This window comes from Carlito syrichta, unplaced genomic scaffold (assembly GCF_000164805.1).
Source record: "Carlito syrichta isolate Samal-C Ts95f unplaced genomic scaffold, Tarsius_syrichta-2.0.1 Scaffold288132, whole genome shotgun sequence".
Lineage (NCBI taxonomy): Eukaryota > Metazoa > Chordata > Mammalia > Primates > Tarsiidae > Carlito > Carlito syrichta.
Genome location: NW_007232228.1, coordinates 194,010 through 216,083, shown reverse-complemented (window position 1 = coordinate 216,083; position 22,074 = coordinate 194,010). Strand labels below are relative to the sequence as shown.

The 22,074-nt window shown below is 39.6% G+C and overlaps 2 protein-coding genes across 3 annotated transcripts in view; both read right to left on the bottom strand.

Moving 5' to 3' along the window:
* GRIN3A (glutamate ionotropic receptor NMDA type subunit 3A) overlaps nucleotides 1-22,074 on the bottom strand; it is a 180,111-nt gene that overhangs the window by 18,511 nt on the left and 139,526 nt on the right. The window lies entirely within an intron of this gene.
* PPP3R2 (protein phosphatase 3 regulatory subunit B, beta) lies at nucleotides 10,890-11,533 on the bottom strand. The gene has a single exon (XM_008053374.2). The coding sequence runs from the start codon at nucleotides 11,492-11,494 to the stop codon at nucleotides 10,982-10,984; it is 513 nt and encodes a 170-aa protein (XP_008051565.1). The 5' UTR covers nucleotides 11,495-11,533; the 3' UTR covers nucleotides 10,890-10,981.

Genomic DNA, 22,074 nt, shown 5'->3' with positions numbered 1-22,074 from the left:
TTATTGTAGAGATGAGGTCTCGCTGCCCAAGCGGGTCTCGAACCTGCGGGCTCAGGCAATCCACTCACCTCAGCCTCCCAAAGGCGTGGGATTACAGGCTGAGCCACCAAGCCCGGTTCTAGCATTTTATCTTATTGTTAATGTACATTAGTATATTTTATTGCACTGTGAAGGAAATACATTGTATCTGACACTGTACTTTGCATGTTGTATTAAAAACTGCCTACTATTAAGCATTAAGTAATTGTTGTTTTATATTATGCAGAAATTCTTGGTGGATTGTCATATATCCATGCATTTACAGTAAATATTAAACATCTATAGGTGTCCAAGAGAGTTTTAGTGACATTTGGGAAAACTGGTTGAATGTTTTAGATGAGAAAAGATGCTTTATTATTTTTCCCACTTAAAATAATGGAAACAACTTCCACCATTCAGAAATTTACTAGCCAGCACATTCCCAGGACCAGACTAGGTTCAGATAAAACGAGATGTCTCTGCTATCATAGGTGAGCTTTTTAACCTAGGGATCCCTAATCTCCAGGCCGCAGACCAGTACTAGTCAGTGCCCTTTCAGGAACTTGGGGATACAGCAGGAGGTGATTGGCAGGCTAGTGGAGCTTTGCATTCTGTCAGATGAGCACAAGCATTAGATTTTCATAGGAACGTGAACCTTACTGTGAATTGCACATGTGAGGGATCTAGGTTGTGCACACCTTATGAGAATCTAATGCCTGATAATCTGAGGTGGAGCTGAGGCAGTGATTAGCAGTGAGGTTTGACTGCACATCCCTACCTCCACCTCTACCCTGTCAGTGGAAAAATTGTGTTCTATAAAACTGGCCCCTGATACCAAAAAGTTGGGGAGCACTTCTGTAACCAGATCACCAGTGTTTCTGGTAATACGTAGAAGTCAAGACTACCAATTTTGTTGCTGCCTAAACTCTGATATGCATTTTGTTCAAATGCGAACACCTGAAACATCTGACAGTTGGCTAGATAAGGGACGAATCTCAGACCTCCAGCAAGAAATGCAGTTATTATTTGCCTTAGATGTTACTGATAAAGTTCTATGCAGCCAATTCTCCCTTGTGCCAATTCACACCTCCCAACAAACAGCAACCACCCACTGTCTTGTGTTCTCTAGAGCAGCAGTCTCCAGCCTTTTTGGCATCAGGGACTGGTTTTGTGGAAGACAAGGTATTCATGGATGGGGGTGGGAGGTGGGAGATATGCAGTCAAACTTTACTGCTGTTAGTTTGTATTTGCAGCCTCATCCCAGTGCTGGCATCACCACTTCAGTTCCACCTCAGATTATCAGGCATTAGATTTTCATCAATAACCTAGACCCCTTGCATGCACAGTTGACAATAGGGTTAGCATTCCTATGAGAATCTAATGCCACTATTGGTCTCACAGAAGATGGAGCTCAGGTGGTAATGTGAGTGATAGGAGCAGCTGAAAATACAGATGAAGCTTCTCTTGCTCACCCACTGTTCACATTCTGCTGTGCGGTCCAGTTCCTAACAGGCCATGAGCTGACCCTGATCCATGGTCCAGGGATTGGGGACCCCTGCTCTAGAGAGTTGTCTATACTTATTGCTTCTAATTACTCTCCTTCCATTCTCTCTTGGACCCACACCAATCATATTTTTGTCCACTCCTATTATCTGTCAAACAACTCCTGTTAAAGTCATCAGTGAACTCCACATTGCCAAAATTTAATGGACAATTTTCGCCTTATTCATCTATCTCAGGAGCTTGGACATTGTTGATTATCCTATCCTCTTTGACACAGTTTCTTTGCTTTGTTTCTGGGATAACTCTCTCTCTCTTTGTTCAACCTCAGTCTCTTCTGTTGTTCATCATCTTTCTGACCATAAACAGCAGCATGACTTCAATTTGTTAACTACATTCACTTTCTCATCCAGACTCATGGCTTCAAATACCAGCTATATGACAATAATTCTCAAGAGTTAGGGACTTTTCTTCCCTAACTCTCTCCTCAACCTCTCTACCTAGGTATCTAATAGACATCTCAAACTTAATATATCAAAAGCAAACTCTTAATTTTCCCTCTGAATCCTGCTGCTCGCACAGTCTTTCTCATCTCAACAAATCTCTATTCTTACCATGGCACAGGACAAAAACTTTAGTCACTTTTGACTTCTTTCTTTCTCTAGCATTCCATAACCTGGTGTGTCTGCAAATATGGTGGACTTGACTTTTAAAGTATATCCAGAACCTGATGATCACCTCCAACAATCACACTGGTCCAAGCCACCATCACCTTTCACTTAGATGATTGTTTTCCCTCTTTCTGTCTTCTGCCCCGCAGCCAGAGTGCCCCTCTCAACATGCCGCGTGACTCGAGTGCTCAATGCTTAATGATGATTTTCTGCAATGATTTGCAGAGTGAATATCAGTGTTCTTACAATGGACTAAAAGGCCTTATGTGATCTATTCTGACACTTCCTAACTTCACATCCTTTTCTCTCACTTGTTCACTCTGCCTGGCCACCTGGGCTTCTCGTCCTTAAATCTCTTGAGCAAGTTTCTGCTTAAGGATCTTTTTATTTTCTGTTCTCTGCCTGTGAATTCTTCTGCCAGGAATCAACATTGCTCCTTCCCTCATTTCTTTAGGTCTTTGTTCAAATGTCACCTATCAGCAAAATCTACCTACCCACTGTGGTCAAAAAGGCAAATTCTTCCCCCCCCCCAACCCCGGACCCTTTCTCAGATACAGTCTTATCTCCCTTGCCCAGTTTTATTTCTTTTCTGATGAAATATTTCTTTGTTTATTGTCTATTTCCTTCCATGAGTAGAATGTAAGCTCCAGGAGGCCAGAACTTTTGTCTGTTTTGCTCTGTACATATCCTGATCACCTAGAACAGTGTTCAGCTCACACCAGTGTTCAATAAATATTTTTAAAATGAATGAACAAAAGCATATGGAAGCTAGAAACTTTTTTATGTAACAAAAATTTCTATAACCATCCCCAACACCCTCATCTGTCTCAGAAGCATCTTAGAATAGTTCTGCAAGAAAGAAGAGTAGAAATGGTTATTCTCAATTGATAGGTGAGAAAATCGAGACCCAGAGAACTCAGAAAACTTGCCAGTTTGACCTGAGAATGCTAGAATTTGTCAATCTGGGGAGCTAATGCTAGAACTGGGCAAAAATATATTTAACATTGTTAAAGTAAAATGTTGAAGATCGAATGCAGTTTAAACTAGTTGTGATAAAATGTACTGGTTTTATTGTCTTAGGATTCTTTCCTTGGGAAACTGCCCTTTTCCTACTTCATATGTTTTTGGTGTGTCTACCAATCACAGACTCCCCAGTCCCTGGTCCAGGGGCCAAACATGTAACCCAAAGTAGGCCAGTTTGAATCTGAAGCAGAGGCATTGGGCACAAAAGTGGCTGGAGCACAATCATTTGCAATGTCAGTGTCCCAAAGACATAGTCCCCTGGTTCCTGCCACTGACATGCCTGGAGTCCTGTGGTTCCTGAGGCCTCATCTGTTACTGTTCTTACCTCAATATATTGAGCTTCCCCATTCCTCTTTTAATAATTTTTCCCTCTAAGTTAATCTGTTGCTTGCAACCAAAGAATCTGATTTGATATACGTACTGTTTAAAGGATTAAGATCCAGCTGGGTGTGGTGGCTCAAGCCTGTAATCTCAGCACTTTGGGAGACTGAGGTGAGAAGGATTGCCTGAGCTCAGGGGTTCAAGACCAGCCTGGGCAATATGGCAAGATCTCGTCTCAACAGTTAAAAAAAAAAATTAGCCAGGCGTGGTAGCGCACATCTGTAGTTCTGGCTACATGGAATGCTGAGGTGGAAGAATTGCGGGAGCCAGCAGGAAATGCTGGGGTGGCCATACTGTGCCACTGCACTCTAGCCTGGGCAACGGAGTGAGACTCCAACTCAAAAAATAAAACAATAAAGAATTAAGATCCTCTAGCTCTGAGGTACTAATATAATTTCTTTTGAGATAGACTTTGTTTCTGAGGCAGAACTCTGAAATGAATGCCTGGACCCTGTTGTGGGAAGACTTCACTGACAAGGTGAGGCTGTGACTTTCTTTTCCTGTTTGCAGAAGCCTTGTGTATAGTAGGTACTCAATAAGCACTTGTTGAATGGAGCACATATCTGAAAAGAAACTTAGTTACAATTACTGTCAAGATTTCCTGTTAAATACTTTTCCCCAGATAAAATGACTATAAGAAGCTGAAGAAATAATTTTATTTTTCAGAGATTTAGTGCATTAAACTTCACATGAACTTTACCTCCTCTCTGAGTTTGTAAAGTCAAATCCTGATGTTCAAAAACAATTTTTTTTTAATAAGCGAACTGGGACTGTGGGAGGAATAATGATTTTAGTGAGAGGTGAAGAAAAGACAGTCTATAGTGATTCTGAAGTATGGATGACTCACAGATATTTGAAAGCAGGATGACGAGGAAGCAAATGCTGCTTCTAATTTTGAAGACCTGCTATTTAATTTAATTAATTTATTTAGCCTCCTGATTATTTTGCTAAGAAGAGTAATAGCTTAAAAAATTTTAGTAGATTCATTGTTGTGTCTGTACATATGATCTCTTGGCGGGGGGTGGATTGGGAGAATGATACCTGCATGAGGAAAAAATACAGCCTCAGCACAGTTGGTTTAGGACAGAGTTTCCTAGGGGACAGAGTTCATCCGGAGAAAGGAGGTTAAGATTATGCAGTGTAATCATTTGGGGTTTCTAAAAAATAATTTAACAACAGCCATGAAGTGGGAGAAAGAATAGGTTTACTCAGAAAAGCTGGAATTTCCTCATTAATCACGACAGGGTAAGTGAAAAGATCACACTTAACCCAAAGAACAGAAGAAGAGATGATTTACAAAATCCAGGGAGACACTGCATAAGCCCAGGTTAGTTGTGCAAAATACGTTTGGTTAAGCAAAAGGATTTTGACAGCAATCAGGGTCTGTCAGAACTTCCTCATTTCCTAGGCCTTCTGAGCTTGGGCAACCATTTTTAAGGCTTAGAACTAGTACTTAATTTCCTACATTGTTTCTGTTGTGCAGTCTTTTGAAATGTTTAATTTATTATTAAAGCAGCTCAGAAAGATATTTTTAAAAGCTGAGCCGGGCTCAGTGGCTCAGCCTGTAATTCCAGCACTTTGGAAGGCCGAAGCGAGTGGATTGCCTGAGTCCGCGGGTTCGAGACCAACCTGGGCAACTTGGCGAGACCTCGTCTCTACAATAAATCAAAAATTAGCTGGGCAGGCATGGTAGCACACGCCGGTAGTTCCGGCTACTGGAAGGCTGAGGCGGAAGGATCACTGGAGCCCAGCAGGTCGATGCTGGGGTGGCCGTGAGCGTGCCACTGCACTCCAGCCTGGGCAACGGAGCGAGACTCCAACTCAAAAAAAAAAAAAAAAGCTAAATGTGAGATTACTTGTGATTCTTTTACTATAAAAATAATTATTTTCAATTCTCCGTGTTCTCTTTTGAACTATGACCATATGCATATTTTTTCAGAGTTGTAAACACAGGATATATATATATAATAGTACTTATGCATTATATTAAAAATGCCTAATATTCTTTTCTTAATACTAACTTCTAAGATATTTTCTAAACATTAATTATATTAATTTCAATGGCTTAATACTATCACCTATTGACATGACTATTTCCAAACTGTCAGGTGTTTGATTTTTAATTTATTATAATTTATTATATATGATAAATATTATTGCAATAAAACGCTTTTGTGTATAGCATTTAAAAACGTCACTTTGGTTATTTCTTTGAGATATGTATTTCAATAGATGGGGATACCTGGTCAAAGGATATGACTAGTTTGATGACTCATGATGTGTGAATGACTCTTAAAGGGGGCAGAAACCATTCCTAATGCCACTAAAGGTACTGCAATAATCAGAAGGCTCATATCTTTGCCAATCTTATTTTATAATTAGTCATTTTTTTCCTGTTCTAAATATTCTAATTTGAATGGAATATTTTCCCTAGTATGTCTTTCCTCTTTTTGTACGAATCATATATGATTTTTTTGCATAAATATTTATAGCATATCGGACATAAGGAGGCTTTTTATTGAAAAGCTACTAACTCTTTTTCTAACATGTTATAAATGTTTCTCCCTTTTAAATTTTCCTGTTATCTTTATCTTTGTTTTGTTAGATTCATTTTATAAGTTTGAAATTATACTTGGCTAAACTTATTTTGATTATTGTACATTCTTCTATTGCTTCAGTCATTAGAAAATATTGGTTGTTAGGATAATATTTTGTGTCTAGTGTTGAATTTTAAAAAATGATGAACATTTCAGTCCATCTTAACTTTTTGTGCTAAAAAGTAGCACTTGGGCTTCACTTTCCTCTTTTATGAATGGAAATTAAGAATGTTCATTTCTCTTCATTGAGACTTTTAGCTTTGTCCCAATACTTTAGTGGCTACTTAGTCAATAAAAGGCCACTTCTATTTAGAGTAGTGGCCTGCATCTCTTTATGTTAATTTTGATTTTTAATCTTTGAATTTTTAAAATATTGGCAAATTTTTAAATAGCATTATGAGAACAAACACCTGTAAGTCATCAACAAAAAATAACATTTGTGAGTCAGATTTAGCCCATGAACTGCCAAATTGTGTCCCCTATCTACACAGCTTTATTGCTACCAGTGTCCCCTCAGTGTTATGATTTTTCATTATAAATCAACTCATTCCTTTAAAGGTGACATATACATGATTTATAATTCACAGTCATCAGCCTCTGAAATAGGTATGGCAGCCAACACAACAGGAGAGAAGTCCAGTCTGATTCTCAATCTAGTGGCCTTATTCCTCTATCATGATAACATCTTTAAAAACATCTGAGTCATTCTCTTTTTAAAGCATGCAAAACAGATGAAACACCATAGCCAGACTAATTACCTACTCTACATCCTAACAGAGAGAATAGCATGAGTAAAGGATGGAATTTGTATTTGAAAAATAAAATCTGAATGTTTTTTTCCTTAAGAATATTTCTAAAGCACAATATACTTAAAATATAAACCAACTGTGCTGAGGTCATATTTTTTCCTCTGTTTCAAAAGCCTCTAGTGGTCTGGGGATTGCAACATATGGCAACAATCCACTCATGGAGGACTCATAACAACATATTGTCACAGATCTCTACAGCCTCAGAGCATATTGGTTGCTTTACTAGTTTAATCTAAATACTGTTTTCTGTTTCTTGAGATGAGATGAAAATGGAAGATGGTTTAAAACTGTCCTGCCGAATATATCTGTTTCTTTGTAATGCAGAGAACCAAAGAGGTGGGAGCTGTTTGCTCCTTGACAAGCAATTCACCTCTTTGGGCTTCAGTTTTCTCTTTTGTGAAAATTGAGGCTTGATTTGATTGCATTAATAAGACTATCAGAAATAATTTGAAACAGGTAAATTTAGGAACCATAAAAATAGGAGAAATGCAGTGAAGTAGAAACAAAGCTTATTGAGTTGCAGGCTTTGTATTGTTAAAAAAACAAAACTAAACAAACAAAACGACTCTCAGGGTATGGGATCAGAAAGCCTGGGTCAGATCTTTGCCTTGCCTCTTGCCAGCTGGGTGACTTTGGAGAAGATTCTGGATCTCTTTATGGCATCATTTGTAAAGCTGAAATGATGGCACCCACCATACAGTGTTGTGATAATTAAGTGATATAGCAAAGGTTATATCAAAAGTTATGAAACAATTGTTCAATAAATGTTACCTATTATCATCACCTCAAGGAATTGTATAGAACCAGATTTGTTGGCAACTGGCAATTAACTGAGATTAAAAAAAACCTAAGCATTCTATCTGGGAAGTAAATGTGATTCTTTTCTTCAAATATCCAGTCAGCTCTTTCAAGTGCTAATGCCAGAAACAGTCATTGTCATAAAGTCTTGGGTAACTATATTAGGTGGACAGATTGAGCAATTCACTTTTTAAAATTCCAGTCACTTCAGAAGCGAAACGTTTTTTTTTTTCCTTTGTGAAATTTGAACACATAATCCAGCATATTTCAAACCCTTGGTCATATTTTATTTTTATTTTTATTTTTGAGTCAAGGTCTCATTCTGCCTCCCTGGCTGGAGTGCAGTGGCACAGTTATAGCTCACTGCAGCCTCGACCTCCTGGGCTTAGGTAAGATCTTCCTGCCTCAGCCTCCAGAGTAGCTGGGACTACAGGCATGCACTACCATGCCTGGATAATTTTCTGATTATTTTTGAGGAGATAAAATCACATTATGCTGCCTAGGTTGGTCTTGAATGCCTAGACTCAAGCAATCTTTTTGCCTTGGCCTCCCCAAGTGCTTGGATTTTCAGCATGAGCCATCACATCTAACTGGTCATAATTTAAAAATTTCCATATTTTAATGTGCACATTGTAGAGTATATGAGTAATGTTTTTCTTTAAGAAGTCCTTTTGGCTAGCATGACATGTGTTCACTTTCTTCATAGAACATTTTCTCCACAAAGTTAGAGTGAGCTAGAATAAGTGATTCTCTTTCTTCAATTCTCAATCCGAGATGTCTGTTGTCCCCTCTGCAAATGAAGGGGTGGAGAGAACCTTGACATTATTCCTGTTGTTTTCTTTATGGGCTAAGATTACACAGATGTCCAGTTAATTTTAGAGTGGGCATGGCTGAGAACTAAGTAAAGGTTCAAAAAGAACCAGTAGGATTTATTTCTCCTTTACATATTGATCATGTACAATGGGAGGAGCAGGAAAGGAATTTGTAGAATAAACATAATATTATGTTCTAAGTACCTTGCATATTTTTGTCTTTTTTTGAATCTTCAAAGTAATCCTGGGGTGGATTCTCTTTTTAATTAGGTTAGAAGACACAGAGAGGCTAAGTTACTCATACTCACACAACTTGAAATAAGTGGTTGTGGTAACTACCCATTTGTAATTGAATCCAAAGCCAGGTGTGTCTGTGTCTTTGAATTGTTACCATGCAATGGAGTTATAAAATATCACCACAGGGTTGGAAGTGTTTCCTGATTGCTAATACTTTTTTAGGATTGCACAGGAATTAAAAGGACAAGGAGTCCTCTTTGTGGTTCCTCAGTAATCTGATATATAAAAACTGTGGTTAGGTCCCTTGGCCGATGGGTGCCTTATCAGTGGTTAAATCTGTGGACTTATTTTTCCTTTTTTTCAAGACTAGTTGCCAACTTCAAAATCTAATAATAGTAGGCTGGGTGGTGGTTCATGCCTGCAATCCCAACACTTTGGGAAGCTGAGGCAGGAGGATCGCTTGTGGTCAGGAGTTCAACACCAGCCTGGGCATAAAAGCAAGACACTCATCTCTTAATAATAATAATAATGATGATGATGAAATAAATCTAACAATAATAAATCTCCTTGAAACAGATCGTTCTTGTAATGAGAAAAATCACCTAAGTGGTTGTTCTCTCTTGGCTAAGTATAGGGAGAATATGATTCATTTTCTTGATGTTTTGAGAGTCTTAAGCACCTTAAATGGGGAGCGGTCCTCTGTGAGAAAGAGGATTGGTGTGAAGTGGCAGATGCTGGGACCCAGTCCTGACCCTGCTCTTTTGAGAATATCTTGTGCTCTGAAAACTGACAGTGGTGTGTGGGACCTCAGAGAGCTGGCAACATTTGGGGTGCAAGGAGTGGTGTCCTCACTGGAAAATAATTCTCTGAAACAAACAAAACATCTACAAGTCTTTTCTCATTGTGGCCAATCTAAGCTACCAAAATGGCATAACTAGTGAGAGAGAGACTTGTCACATTGGATCTTCTCTAGAACTAATATGCTCCAGCACATTCCTTCTGGGTGGAAGTCCATTAGGTTGTGAGGATTTCTGGGCTGAATGTTACATTAGGGAAAAGGCTTCCTAGAATGAGAGAGCTCTCTGTTTCCCTGCTAGGCCCCAGATCTGGTTTTCAAAATGAAACTTGGCTATTGTTGCCAGCACTCACTTCTGCTGTAGAGACATGCTTGTCAAATCTCTGCCTCTCTGTGCACTGGGGGGCAATGCCAATTCAGCCTTCTGGGGAGAATCCACTGCAGCTTGAATCTTTACTGTCTCTGGTCCTGTGAAATGACTGACTCTGAATCTGCTCCAATTCCACCACCTGTATGGGGACCTGTATGTGTTGGAGACAAGAGCACTTTCTGGGAAAATTCCCTGCCCTATTTAGCTAGAAGGCCCCTTTATGGAACTTAATACTAGAGAGGGTCTCTAACCCTGAAAACCTGCTGCTATGAAGAGTGATAGTTGAACTGAGCACTTAGTCCAGCCTTAGCATTTCTTATAAGAGTCTTGGAGCTAGTTTTTGTTCAGGAGATGGAGCTGTGCCACAGAAGAAATCTGACTGGACTCCTACCCTTTAATCACACTCAGAGGTTTCTGGATGCCTCATGGGGAATGGGGTTTGCAGCCTGTGAAAGGGAAAGATGGGCTTCTGTTCCCTGAGGGAGGTGATTAAAGGTACTCGGCAAACAGAAATGTATTTGTCCCTGTTGCTAGAATAGGAAGTCAACAATCTTGTCAAGATATCTGAACACCACGAGTAGAGGAAAACACCCATGCAAACTGTACATTTCCTATCATATACAAAATGACGAGAAATGGAGGCAAATATATATATTTTCTTATTTTTGAACTTTTAAAGTTCTTCTGATTTGGCCTCTGAATCAGGACAACAGCAACAACAAAAAGATGTTTATATAAGCCATTTCCTCTCTTTCCGCTCCTGGTTTTGCTCTTCCATTCACGTTAACCTGAATCATTGAGAGAAGAATGAATAACACTGAGTTGATGATGAAGCTTGTGTTAGAGAATATGGCTTCACAAGGAGAAATACTTCCAGGTAAGTCAGAGAGAGAGCTGCTCGACGTCTTGAACAAAACTTGAAAGAGACAGAAAGCACACGATGTTGTCCGGTGGTGCTCTTAAGAAGGTTCAAATACAAAGGGCCATCTTCTTGTGGATATCCAGGTCTCCGACCACAGCACTGAATTCCTCGAAGGATATCTTCCCGTCACCGTCCCTGTCCAGGATGATGATGGTTTTGTCGACGAGCTGCTGCAGCTGCCAGTCCTTTATGCTGTCGCCCACCATCATCTTCAGCACCTGGAAGAGCTCCCCATTGGAAATGTAGCCGTCTTTATCCATGTCGTAGATGTTGAAGGCAAACCTCAGCTTCTCCTCCTTGTCGCCTTTGACGCTGAACTGGGAGGCCCCCCTGATGAATTCTTTGAAGTCTACTTCTCCATCGCCGTCGGTGTCGAAGATGTCGATCACTCGCCGCACCAAGGGGTTCCGCCGCAACCCTGGCAGGTTCATGAACTCTCCTACGCTCAGGGAGCCTGATCTGTCCACGTTCAGCTTCTTAAACCGCTTACTCAACCTTTTAATTTCGTCATTGTCAAAGTGGGAGCACATCTCCTCCGGGTAACTGGCCTCGTTTCCCATGGGGGACCCGGCAACGGCAGGGTTCGCGGGGTGCGGTGGGGGCAGGGACAGTGGACTTGAGGGGGGCGGGGGCTCGCGCCCGGATGGTTGAGCCACGGGGTGTGGTTGGTGGAGAGGGGGAGGGACTCGCGGGACCGCCGTGCAGAGGAAAGGGGCAGAGGGTGGGGTGAATCAGTGAGGGAGTGGGGAGAGGAGGGGGAGAAGGAGGGAAAAGGGGGTGAGAGAGATGAGGGGAGCTAAAGAGGTAGGAATATAGGGAGGAGAGAGCAGAGCGTGGGGGATGCCCTTAATACCCACCTCCCTCTTCCTTCTCTCAAACCCCTGTAGCTTTCCATATAACCTCTATTCCCATCGCAATTATTTTATCTCCTCTTTTCCTCACTTATTTTTATTTATTTTTTTGGTTTCCTGAGAAAGTCAATGCCAAGGGACAGGGACCACATCTATATTATTCTCTGCAGCATTGGGGCAGCACAGTGCCTGACATACATACAGTATGTGCTTAACAAATATGTGCTGAATGAATTGCAACCGAGGACTTCTTATGTTTGCTTTATGGCCCCAGTGTAAGGACTAAACGAGATGCTACATCAAAACATTGATATGCTATATATCTCCCATCATTTCCTGGGAGGGGAGGCCAGAGTTGAGATCTTTCTGTACTTTTTTCAGGACACGGGGTTCAGAGTCTTTGTAAGAGATCACTTAGATATCACGCAGAATTTCTTACACAGATCACCTAAAGGCACTCACATATCCCTGAAGAATACAAGCAATGCTGAATTTGGAGACATTTTTAAGAAGACACGGGTCCCGAGGATATAGCCTCTGCTACCCGATTACTTGGAAATCCATCATCTCATGCCCAATTCACATCTTTTTTGTTTGGTGCCCGGTGACTGTCCTGCAGAACACTTTAGGGAGACAGCTGCTGTGTGTCCAGAGAAGCTTTTTGGGTGTGTGGAGAGTGGCAGTAGCCTCTAGATAATCTCACTGGAATTCCACTTTTGTTTCAACTAGATCTGTTCCTTCTGTTGAAGATTAATCACACATGCTTCCTCATACTCCTTCTTCCTTTAGAAGCACATCAATTACTGCAAATTCATTAGAAATAAATGTAGTTCAAGAGCAAACAGTTCAAAAGGACTTGGGGGAACCCCAGACCACTAAATCAAAGTGAAGGGGGCAAATACTTTCTCACTTTAAAAAATGTTAGCATGTTCTGTGTTCGTTAGTTCTGCCAACAGATCAGTCTAAAGATAACCATGCCCAAACTAGCACAACTAAGTCACTGCATACCACTAGGTATGGCCATTTTATTTTCCTCCCTAAACAAATGATCATCCGTGAATATGTTTTAAAACTGATGATGGGCATGACACAAATAAAAACCCTTTCCTCAACTGGACTGTAATATTATACTGGGGACATGCTTTATCTTACTTATTTGCTTGCTTTCCAGATAGATAAATAAAGAGGGTACAGTTTGGGTACATACGGATTGAATATGTAATATTAAGGAGAGCACCTTCAGTTGTATTCCAAGATGCCTGAAATAAGTGCTAGTCTCTAAATGCTACCAACCACTCTAACCTAGACTCTGGTGAAGGGAGATGCCCATTCCTCAGAGGTGCAGTTCAGAAAAGTCAGAAGCCTCAGGGGCAGGGACAGAATTCCAACGTCTGGGCACACAGGGTGACTTGGAGTCTCTGGAATTGTGTTATTGACCTAACTTTGCATCTCTGACCACAGTGTAGTTCAGATTCTTGGCTGCAAGTAAAAGAACCTACTTCTAAGATGCTTAGAAAAATAGAGAATTTGGTGGAAGACTCTCACATAATTGAAAGAACAGCTAAATGATCCAATCTTAGAAAGGGCGAGGATCCTGTTGGGTTTAGGAACAATTGGAACCAAGGCCTTGGGACCAGTTATATAATTTTCGAGGATCAGTATAAAATGCAAATGCAAGGCCTCTTGTTTGAAAATTATTGAGAATTTCAAGATCGTCACAGCAGAGCACTAAAGAAAGTACAGGATCCTGTGAAGCTGCATGGGCCACCTGACCATGAAACTGGCCCTGCAAGGACTTGGGCCCACTGACCTCTTTGCAACTCTCACCTCTGCTTCTCTTTCCTTCACTCTTTTCTATAATAAAACAATTCTTCTGCATGGCAGAGGACATGACCACCAGCAAATTCCAAGTTGAGACTTAGGGAGTTTTATCATCAGAGAAGATTGACTTTGTCCTGTTCTAGTTAGATGCCCACAAATCCCAGGAAGAGGTCTCACTTGGATGGGGTTCCCACCCCTGAGTCATCAGACATGGCCAAAAACATAGGGGAATTTCTCATGGCTGGAGCTGGGTGGAGGAATGGGGATTGTGTAAGCAGAGCAGGTACCAAAAGAAGCATATACATTTTCTTATAAGAAGGGGCAACTCTGAGCAGACAGAACAATAGGTGAACATTAGACATGACCCTTAACTCTGACTCTGTAGGAGGGAGGAAATATTTAACCTGATGAGCTCCCCTCAATTTTACCACTGGACAGTTCACAGAATTTGCTGTAGCTACAGGCCTCTGCTAGCCTATTCATTTCTGCCTGCCTCATCTCTTAGTTACTAAGGTACTTAGTTATTACCTCTATGTAGACAGAATCAGTGTCTCACTTGCAGACGTTGTATTGAGTTTTAAAAACTGTACATTGCAACACATTAGTGGGTGGTAAAATTAGTTTAGTGGGTTATAGCCAACATTAAAAAAATAGAATAGCAGAAAATTGAATGGAAAATATCAGGAAAGAACTGTTACTTCATGAAATTGTTGTTTTTGTTATATTATGTATAACTCTATAAAACTAAATATAGTATATATATATAAAGGAATACCAGATTATTCTGGGTTTGCTATATGACATATTTTCTTTCTGTGGATTATGGTAAAAAAAAATAAAAAAAACCTGACAGATGCTATGGGACTCTATGTTTGGACATCTTGTGTTATAGACTTATGCCATGGGATTAATTCAAAGGTAAAAATATTTTCATCCTAGTTAATCCTCTCTGAGATCAGCATATGGGGACAAAGTAGATGGATTTTGAAACAATAACCTATAGCAGCACTGTCCAATAGAAATAACATTAGTTATATATATATAACTTTAAATTTTTTAGCAGCCATATTAAAAAAGCAAAGAAAGTGAAATTAATTTTTAATAATATATTTAACTTAACCCGATATGCCTAAAGTGTTATGATTTTAACATATAATAAATAGTATAATTTATTAATAAGTTATTTTATATTTTTTATTCTAAGTATATAATTTATATTTATAGCACATCTCAATTAGGACTCACAGAATTTGAGTACTCAGTAGTTATATGTGACTTTCATATTGAGAGGACAGATGTAGACAGTTTAAGGGAATAGGAAAGGTTTGGAGGTTAAAATATTTTGTGATTGAATTATTATCTCAACTGACCGAATTAATTAGATATGAAAGAAGCACAATAGGGTGGAAAGAATTTAGAAGAGGACAACCCAGCACCAAATATTAGCTGTCCTGTTAGTATAACAGTAAGACTTTGGCATAAGTTGCTTGACATTAGTTTTCCCATCTGAAAACTGGAACTAATATATTTTTATACAGTTTTATGAAGATTAAAGCTGATGTTAGCTATTATCATTATTGTTATTATTATTTATTTTATTATTCTTTGCCCTGCTAGTAGAGATAAAACCTTAAAGAAAAAATACCTGCCAGCCCTGGACATTTAGGTGTTTGTATGCCCATTTAACAAACACTCCTACTCTTTGTCTATTGGTTACAGTATGCCACAAACTGCTCTAAGTACTTTACCAGCATTAACTTGGACTCCTCCTCTTTGAGAACTGATTGTAGACTTTCCATTTCAGGCTTGAAATATGCAGTAACTGACATCACTAGCCTATCAGGCACTCTTATGTATTCTTCACTGACTTTCTTTTCAGTAATTCCTGGATGGCTGTTAATTAGAAAGGAGCCACTCGTGTGGAAACGCTTAGTCACCTGTATTCCTCTATGTAAGTATGTGATTAGGAGACTGCAAGGACTAGTGGAGAAAGCATAGATGTCCTGGTTTCAGTCAGTTTTTTCCCCTTAGCTATGAGCCCTTGGAGAAGCCATTACTGTGCCAGCCTCAGCATCCTTATCTGTAAAATGGTGATTAATAATTATACTTGCTTTATCTACTGCATGTGGTTTTCGTGAGAATCAGATGAGGTGGTGTATATAGAAATATTACATAAGAGGAGAAATCTTGTCCAAGTTAGTTAATTGAAAGGGAAAACAGAAAATACTGGAAAGATGGTACCACTTCATTGAAATAATTCAAGTGTATAAGTAAAAATCTTTTTACTTCTGCGTTGTAGAGGATGTAGTGTTATGTTGGATCTGGAGTTTCAGTCAATGTGATGTTGAGTTCCCATTGTTCTCCATTTCACAAACTTTGTAGTTCAGCATTATTATGGAACACAATGCCATTGTTTCATTTTCTTTGGCCATTATTCTTAGTCATTTCCATGGAAAACACTATTTGTTACTCTCTCTGTTTATCACTGTGGATTGATGTTGACTGTAGGACATTCACTGCAGTAAGTAAATTAAAAGGGTTGACTGATTGTTTTGTTTTGGAAGAAACTGGGAGCCTAATGGTACTTCTATTTCAGCGAGTCATTTTATTTTTCTCTCAAAAGTTTTCAGATAAAGAGCTGTGAGATAGTCACATGTAAAAATAACTGACTTTGGACATTAAAACAGACAGAAATGGAAGTGATGAGACCTGAGGCTTATATAAAGCTTCATCTTTCAAGTCAGTTAAGAGACTGGGTTCCTGAGCAAGGTCACACTACCATTTTAGAAGCTGTATGGGTGGTCCTTGACCCTCAGCTGGAAGCTTTCATCTTTCTGTAGTGTTGCTGGTCACTTTTTATTTATTTGTTTGTTTATTTATTTATTATTTATCCCATTTTCCAGTTGAAGGACACCATATTTAACATCCAAAGTTATTAATGTCAGCTGCAGTATAGACTATGAAACCATGTGGCCCTGAATTTAAGCTGTTTCTGAGCATTAGGTTTCTCATCTGAAGAGCAGAGATAATTATAATGGTGTCATAGTGTTATTATATGTATAGGTGATAATGTTTAAAGTAAAAAATCTTGAAAAAGCATCTAAAGTAGGGCTAACATGTAGTAGGTGCTCAATATGCTTTGTACCTGTCTCCTTTCTTTTCCCTTTTCTACTTCTTTATTTGCTTTCTCTGAAGCAGAGTTTTGACTCTATTTATATGTGTTTTTACCTTTTTTGGATCTGATAAACCTTACTTCAAGTTTAAATCCATTTAGCAAATATATATTGAGCACCTTCTATGTCAGTTAATGAAGTTTTCTGCAGTGAATAAGGCGCATTCTCTTGAGGAGTACAGTTTTGCCACTGAGAAATCTACAGTTTAATAAGCAGTATGGCTTTATGGCTTTAAGGATGCAACACTATTTGGTCAGTCCTTAATGTTTTTCATGTATATTAAAAAAGATTAGGAATAATATGCTTGGCTTTCTTTTTATAAAGGTGTTTAATGTGATGTGTGGATTTTTTTTTTCCCTCGAGTTGAAGTCTTACTCTGTCACCCAGGCTGGAGTGCAGTGGCACACTCATGGTCATCCCAGCATTGATCTGCTGGGCTCCAGCGATCCTTCCACCTCAGCCTTCCAAACCTCACCTGGAACCGGAACTACACGTATGTGCTACCATGCCTGGCTAATTTTTGATTTATGGTAGAGATGAGGTCTCGCCAAGTTGCCCAGGGTGGTCTCGAACAGGGAACTCAGGCAATTCACTCGCCTCTGCTTCCCAAAGTGCTGAGATTACAGGCTGAGCCACCAAGCCTGGCCAAGTGTGTGGTTTTAAATCAAAGTTTTGCTATTTATCAACTCTGTGACCTTGGGAAGAGTTTCTGAGTCATTGTTCACTCATCTGTCAAACAAGAGCAATGACTGCTAAGTCATAGCATGGCACCATTTTCAAAATTAAATGAGATAGGACACATGAAGAGATAGGCTCAAAGCCTAGCACGTAGAGGGTACAAAAATGGTAGAGGTTATGATTACTGCCTATTTTAGATTTGCCTGAACAATTCTAATAGATGGTTTGCATATGTCCATACACAGATATACTCAAATATTCATTTGTTTTCTCAATAAATATTTATTGAGCATCTACTGTGTGAGAGGGAGATAAGTGACCTAAAGTGGACACTTAACCCTGCTGTCCTTGTTCTCATGGAGCTTACAGTTTTGAAGAGAAGAAGGACATTAACCAAATCATCATGTCCATAGATGTTAAGGATCACCTGGCATGGGTGTTACAAGGAGAGGTGTGTGGCTCCAGGAGAGTTTGCACAATAGGACACCTTTAATGGGGAAGAGATGACTGATCTGCGATCTCAGGGACTAGAAGAAGTTAACTAGATGTTCTGGGAAGAGATGAGTGTTTCAGGCAGAAGGAATTCCATGTGCGAAGGCACTGGTGCAGAGGGAACAAAGCAAGTAGAAGGAAATTAAAGAAGACTACTGTGATTGGAGCAGAAAGGTCAAGGAGGGTCTTGGTATTAGATGAAATGGAAAGAGGATTTGACCATTCCCAGACAGCGAAAAAAAGGCAATATTTACTCAATTATTCCTTACAGGGCATCATTTATTCAGTCATGCTTCAACATGTAAAGCTTTGAGGGCATTCAGAGTTGGTCTCTGGTCAGAAAGCTTTCTGACTGCTAGTGAATTGAGGCATTAGAGAGTTATGATTAATAACAAGATAGAAGACAATAGATGTCATCAGAGAGGTAAGGGCAAATAACTATAAGAACACAGAGAACTGGAAAACTATTTCTTGCTGAGAACAAATAGAGAAAGTTTTTTTTTACAAGAAGTATTTGATCATGAAGGTGAGATAAGGGGACCAAGTACCACAATTACAGAAGTGGGGAAAAGTGTAGGTATGGATATCAGGAAGTTGTTTATTGTGGCAAAGTATCAGAAGATGAGATGGAAGGAACCAGATCAAGGATGGTTTTGAATGTTTGGCTAAGACATTTAGTTTCTAATTGGTAGGGAAAGCACAAGTTTTAATCAGAGAGCGACCAAAGCAGAATTATATTCTGGAGAGATTATTCTGGTATTATGAAGCGTGAACTGAACAGGGCAGAAGACCAGCAGCTGAGAGAGCAGCTAGGGAATGATGACAACTATGCATGCATGTCTAGAGAACAAGAGCCAGAGCTCGGATGACAGAGGCATGAGAAGCTAAAGGCTGGATGTAGTCCTTTTTTAGGGCTATTGTAACAAAACACCATAATCTGGGTAGCTTGAACAACAGAAATGTATTGTCTCCCAGTTCTTGATGTCTAGATGTCTGACATCAAGGAGGTGACAGGGCAATGCTCTCCCTGAAACCTGTAGGGCAATGGTTCCTTGTCTCTTCCTAGCTTCTGGTGGTTTGACAGCAGTCTTTGGCCTTCCTTGACTTGTAGCTACATAAATCTGGTCTCTGGTTTCATCATCACATGATGTTTTCCCTGTGTGTCTCTGTGAACAATTCTAATGCATACATACACAGATATATGCAACTATTCATTTGTTTTCCCAATAAATATTTACTGAACACCTACTATGTGAGAAGGGTACAATAGTGACCTAAAGTGAATGTTTTTACTGCTGCTTTTGTTCTCATGGAACTTACAGTTTTGAAGAGAAGATGGCTACCTCTGTGCACGGTAGTTGTCTTCTTACAAGGACACCAGTCATATTGAATTTAGGGCTCATCCTACTATAATATGACTGCAACTCAATCAGTCGCATTTACAATAGCTCTATTCCCAAAAATAGCCACATTCTGAGGTATCAGAGGTTTGGACCTTAGGATCTCAACGTCTTTTTGGGAATGGCACACCTATAAGGACTCCTCCATGAAATTCTCCTGAAATTCTACCAACTTCCATGGCTGCATGGAGAGGAAGTGTCCTCAGATGAATGGAGCAAATGTTGGGTCAATTTCTCACATTTTTAGACTTGGTTTATGCTGTTTGTGAGAAACAAAAAAGATGACTTTAAAAATATTTCGTAACACCTCACATCAGAGCCACTAGATGGCAATCTTCACGCATTTCGATGCTTTTCCTGATTTCTTCGAGTCATAATCTTTAGAACCTAGAGGCAACTGTTCTCTGCACCGGGAACACAGATGAGGGAGGAGTCCCATTTCATGTGATCCCCTATGAGCATGGAAGTTAAAAAAAAATGGAAGGAAGACTGTCTCTCACAATAGTTCTAATCAGTTTGAGCACTGTTCATACCTTTTAGTTGCACGGTAAATAGCGTTTCATAAATATTCATGAATTCATTGAATTTAACCGGAGAAAAAGCAAGAACTATTAACAGTATGTGGTCTTGGGTATTATTTATGCTCAAGCATCTCTGGTATATAAAAGAGGAGACCCTGATTCCATGAGATCTGTTTACTTGGTCGTTAGCAAGGGTGAAGGAGATACTTGCTGAAATTAGTTGTCCTTCTGTCAGAATTCAAGCTTCTGTTGTTTATAGTAGCCAGAGAACAACAGAGAACAGCCCTAACTTTGTGATAATATAAGGTGAGGGGAAAATAAGACTAGAGAATTGTAGGTCCCAGGTCTGCCCATCCAGCAGCCTGACTTTGAAATACTATTTACCACATTTAAAAGCAATACTGTTGTTTCCGTAAAGACCTGTTTGGAGTGCAGTCTAATGGTTTGTGTAAAACATCTTCATGTTTTTTTCACTTATACTTAGATGCTGAACTGGAAGAAAGAAAAAAACATGATATCATCAAAGCTAGTTAACCCAGCACTTTGTATATTAGAAACTTTCAGAATCATGAGTATCTCAAGTTTTCCAATAAAAAGTCTTCAGTTTTGTAACATATGCAGGCAATAAATAAAAGGATGTTTTTGTTGGAGTTATAAGATGCTTGTAATGATTACATGCTCCTACTTCTTTAGAGAGTCCAAGATGGGCCCAAGAGAGAGGACGCACTGACTGTAATTTCTTGTGTGTGCTAATTAATCACCAAATATTTTTTTTCTGTGTGCATAATTCATACTTAGGTAGGGAGGAAGGAACATTTGTTAAGCTAGGTATTCCCCATTAACTACCTCACTAAGTATATTTTACACTTTCAAGTAGGCCCTATTATTATCTCTGGATTTGGGGGAGATCTGAAGTTTTAGAAGTTGTACGAGAACAGCCTGGGCAGTTTGGTGAGACCTCTCATTTCTATAATAAAATTAAAAAATTAGCTGGGTGTGGTAACATGTGCCTGTAGTTCTGGCAACTTGGAAGGCTGAGGTGGAAAGATAGCCTGAGACCCAGCAGGTTGACGCTGGGGCGGGGGCCGTGAGCATGCCACTGCACTCCAGCCTGGGTAATGGAGCGAGACTCCAACTCAAAAAAAAAAAAAAAAAGTAGCATGGCTTGCATGGACACAGTGGTGGGGCTGGGAGTAAAACCCTGATATATCACTTCCTGAGCGGAAATACTTTGTTATTGCAGACTGCCTTCCATATGGAGCCTAGAGAAGATGTCCCTGTCCTAGAGGAGGTAATACGGAAGTTACAAGACTGAATGCCGGAAAAGTTAAAGGCCTATGATTAACTTGGGGGTCTAGCTGTGGTTGCAAAATAAGTGGACCAAGGATTGTGGCCACTTGTAATTTTAGAATCCCTGGGAGAGGATGTACTACTAGTAGGACATGGAGTTGTGTCCATCTAGCATTGATTGGGTGTCATGTCTTTGGAGGGCAAGGCCAAATTGCATTGCTTCTAATTTCATGTCTCAGTGTCTTGTTCATGCTTTGCCTGGAGGGTTCTCTTCCTATGGTGATTACCTTCTATGAGTAAATTATCACAAATGTTTGTATCACTGCTCTACCTTATATCTTCTATTGCTGTCCCTGAGGCAGTATAGAACGGGGGTTTGTTTACAAGTCTCTGTCTTTTTCTTCCTGTAAGTTCTGTATGTAACTCTACACCTGGCACATGTTAATTTAATATGTGTTTGTTGGTGAATGATGGATGAATAAATAAATGAATGATTTTTTTCTAGTAGCAGCATAGAGGAAGGTGAGGCCTTTCTGAGATTGGTTTCCCTTTCTGCATGCCCAATTCTACTCCCCGTCATAAAAGGACACACATACAGCTGTGTGCTTCTTCAGGTTTTCAGAAAGCACTACCTGGACAGGATCTATCTGACCTTATGGTTGGTTTAAATATTAAACTTAATTACTTAGGCTATTCCAAGGAAAGCACTCAGCTGTCAAGATGGGCTCTTGACATACACGAGTTTTCAATTTAAAGCAATCTACAGTCATTAACTCTCCTTGCCTAACCATAACCTTCATCAGGTTGAATAGCAGACAGTGACTTTTTAAACTGAAAAGAGAAGGGATAGGAATGAGAGGGGCAGGAGGATATTGAGATGTAGTCTACTTGTCCAGAGCAGAGAAGACTGCTTT

What these genes read in the sequence shown, in the direction of transcription:
- PPP3R2 (XM_008053374.2), bottom strand. Translation starts at nt 11,494, where the DNA reads ATGGGAAACGAGGCCAGTTACCCGGAGGAGATGTGCTCCCACTTTGAC.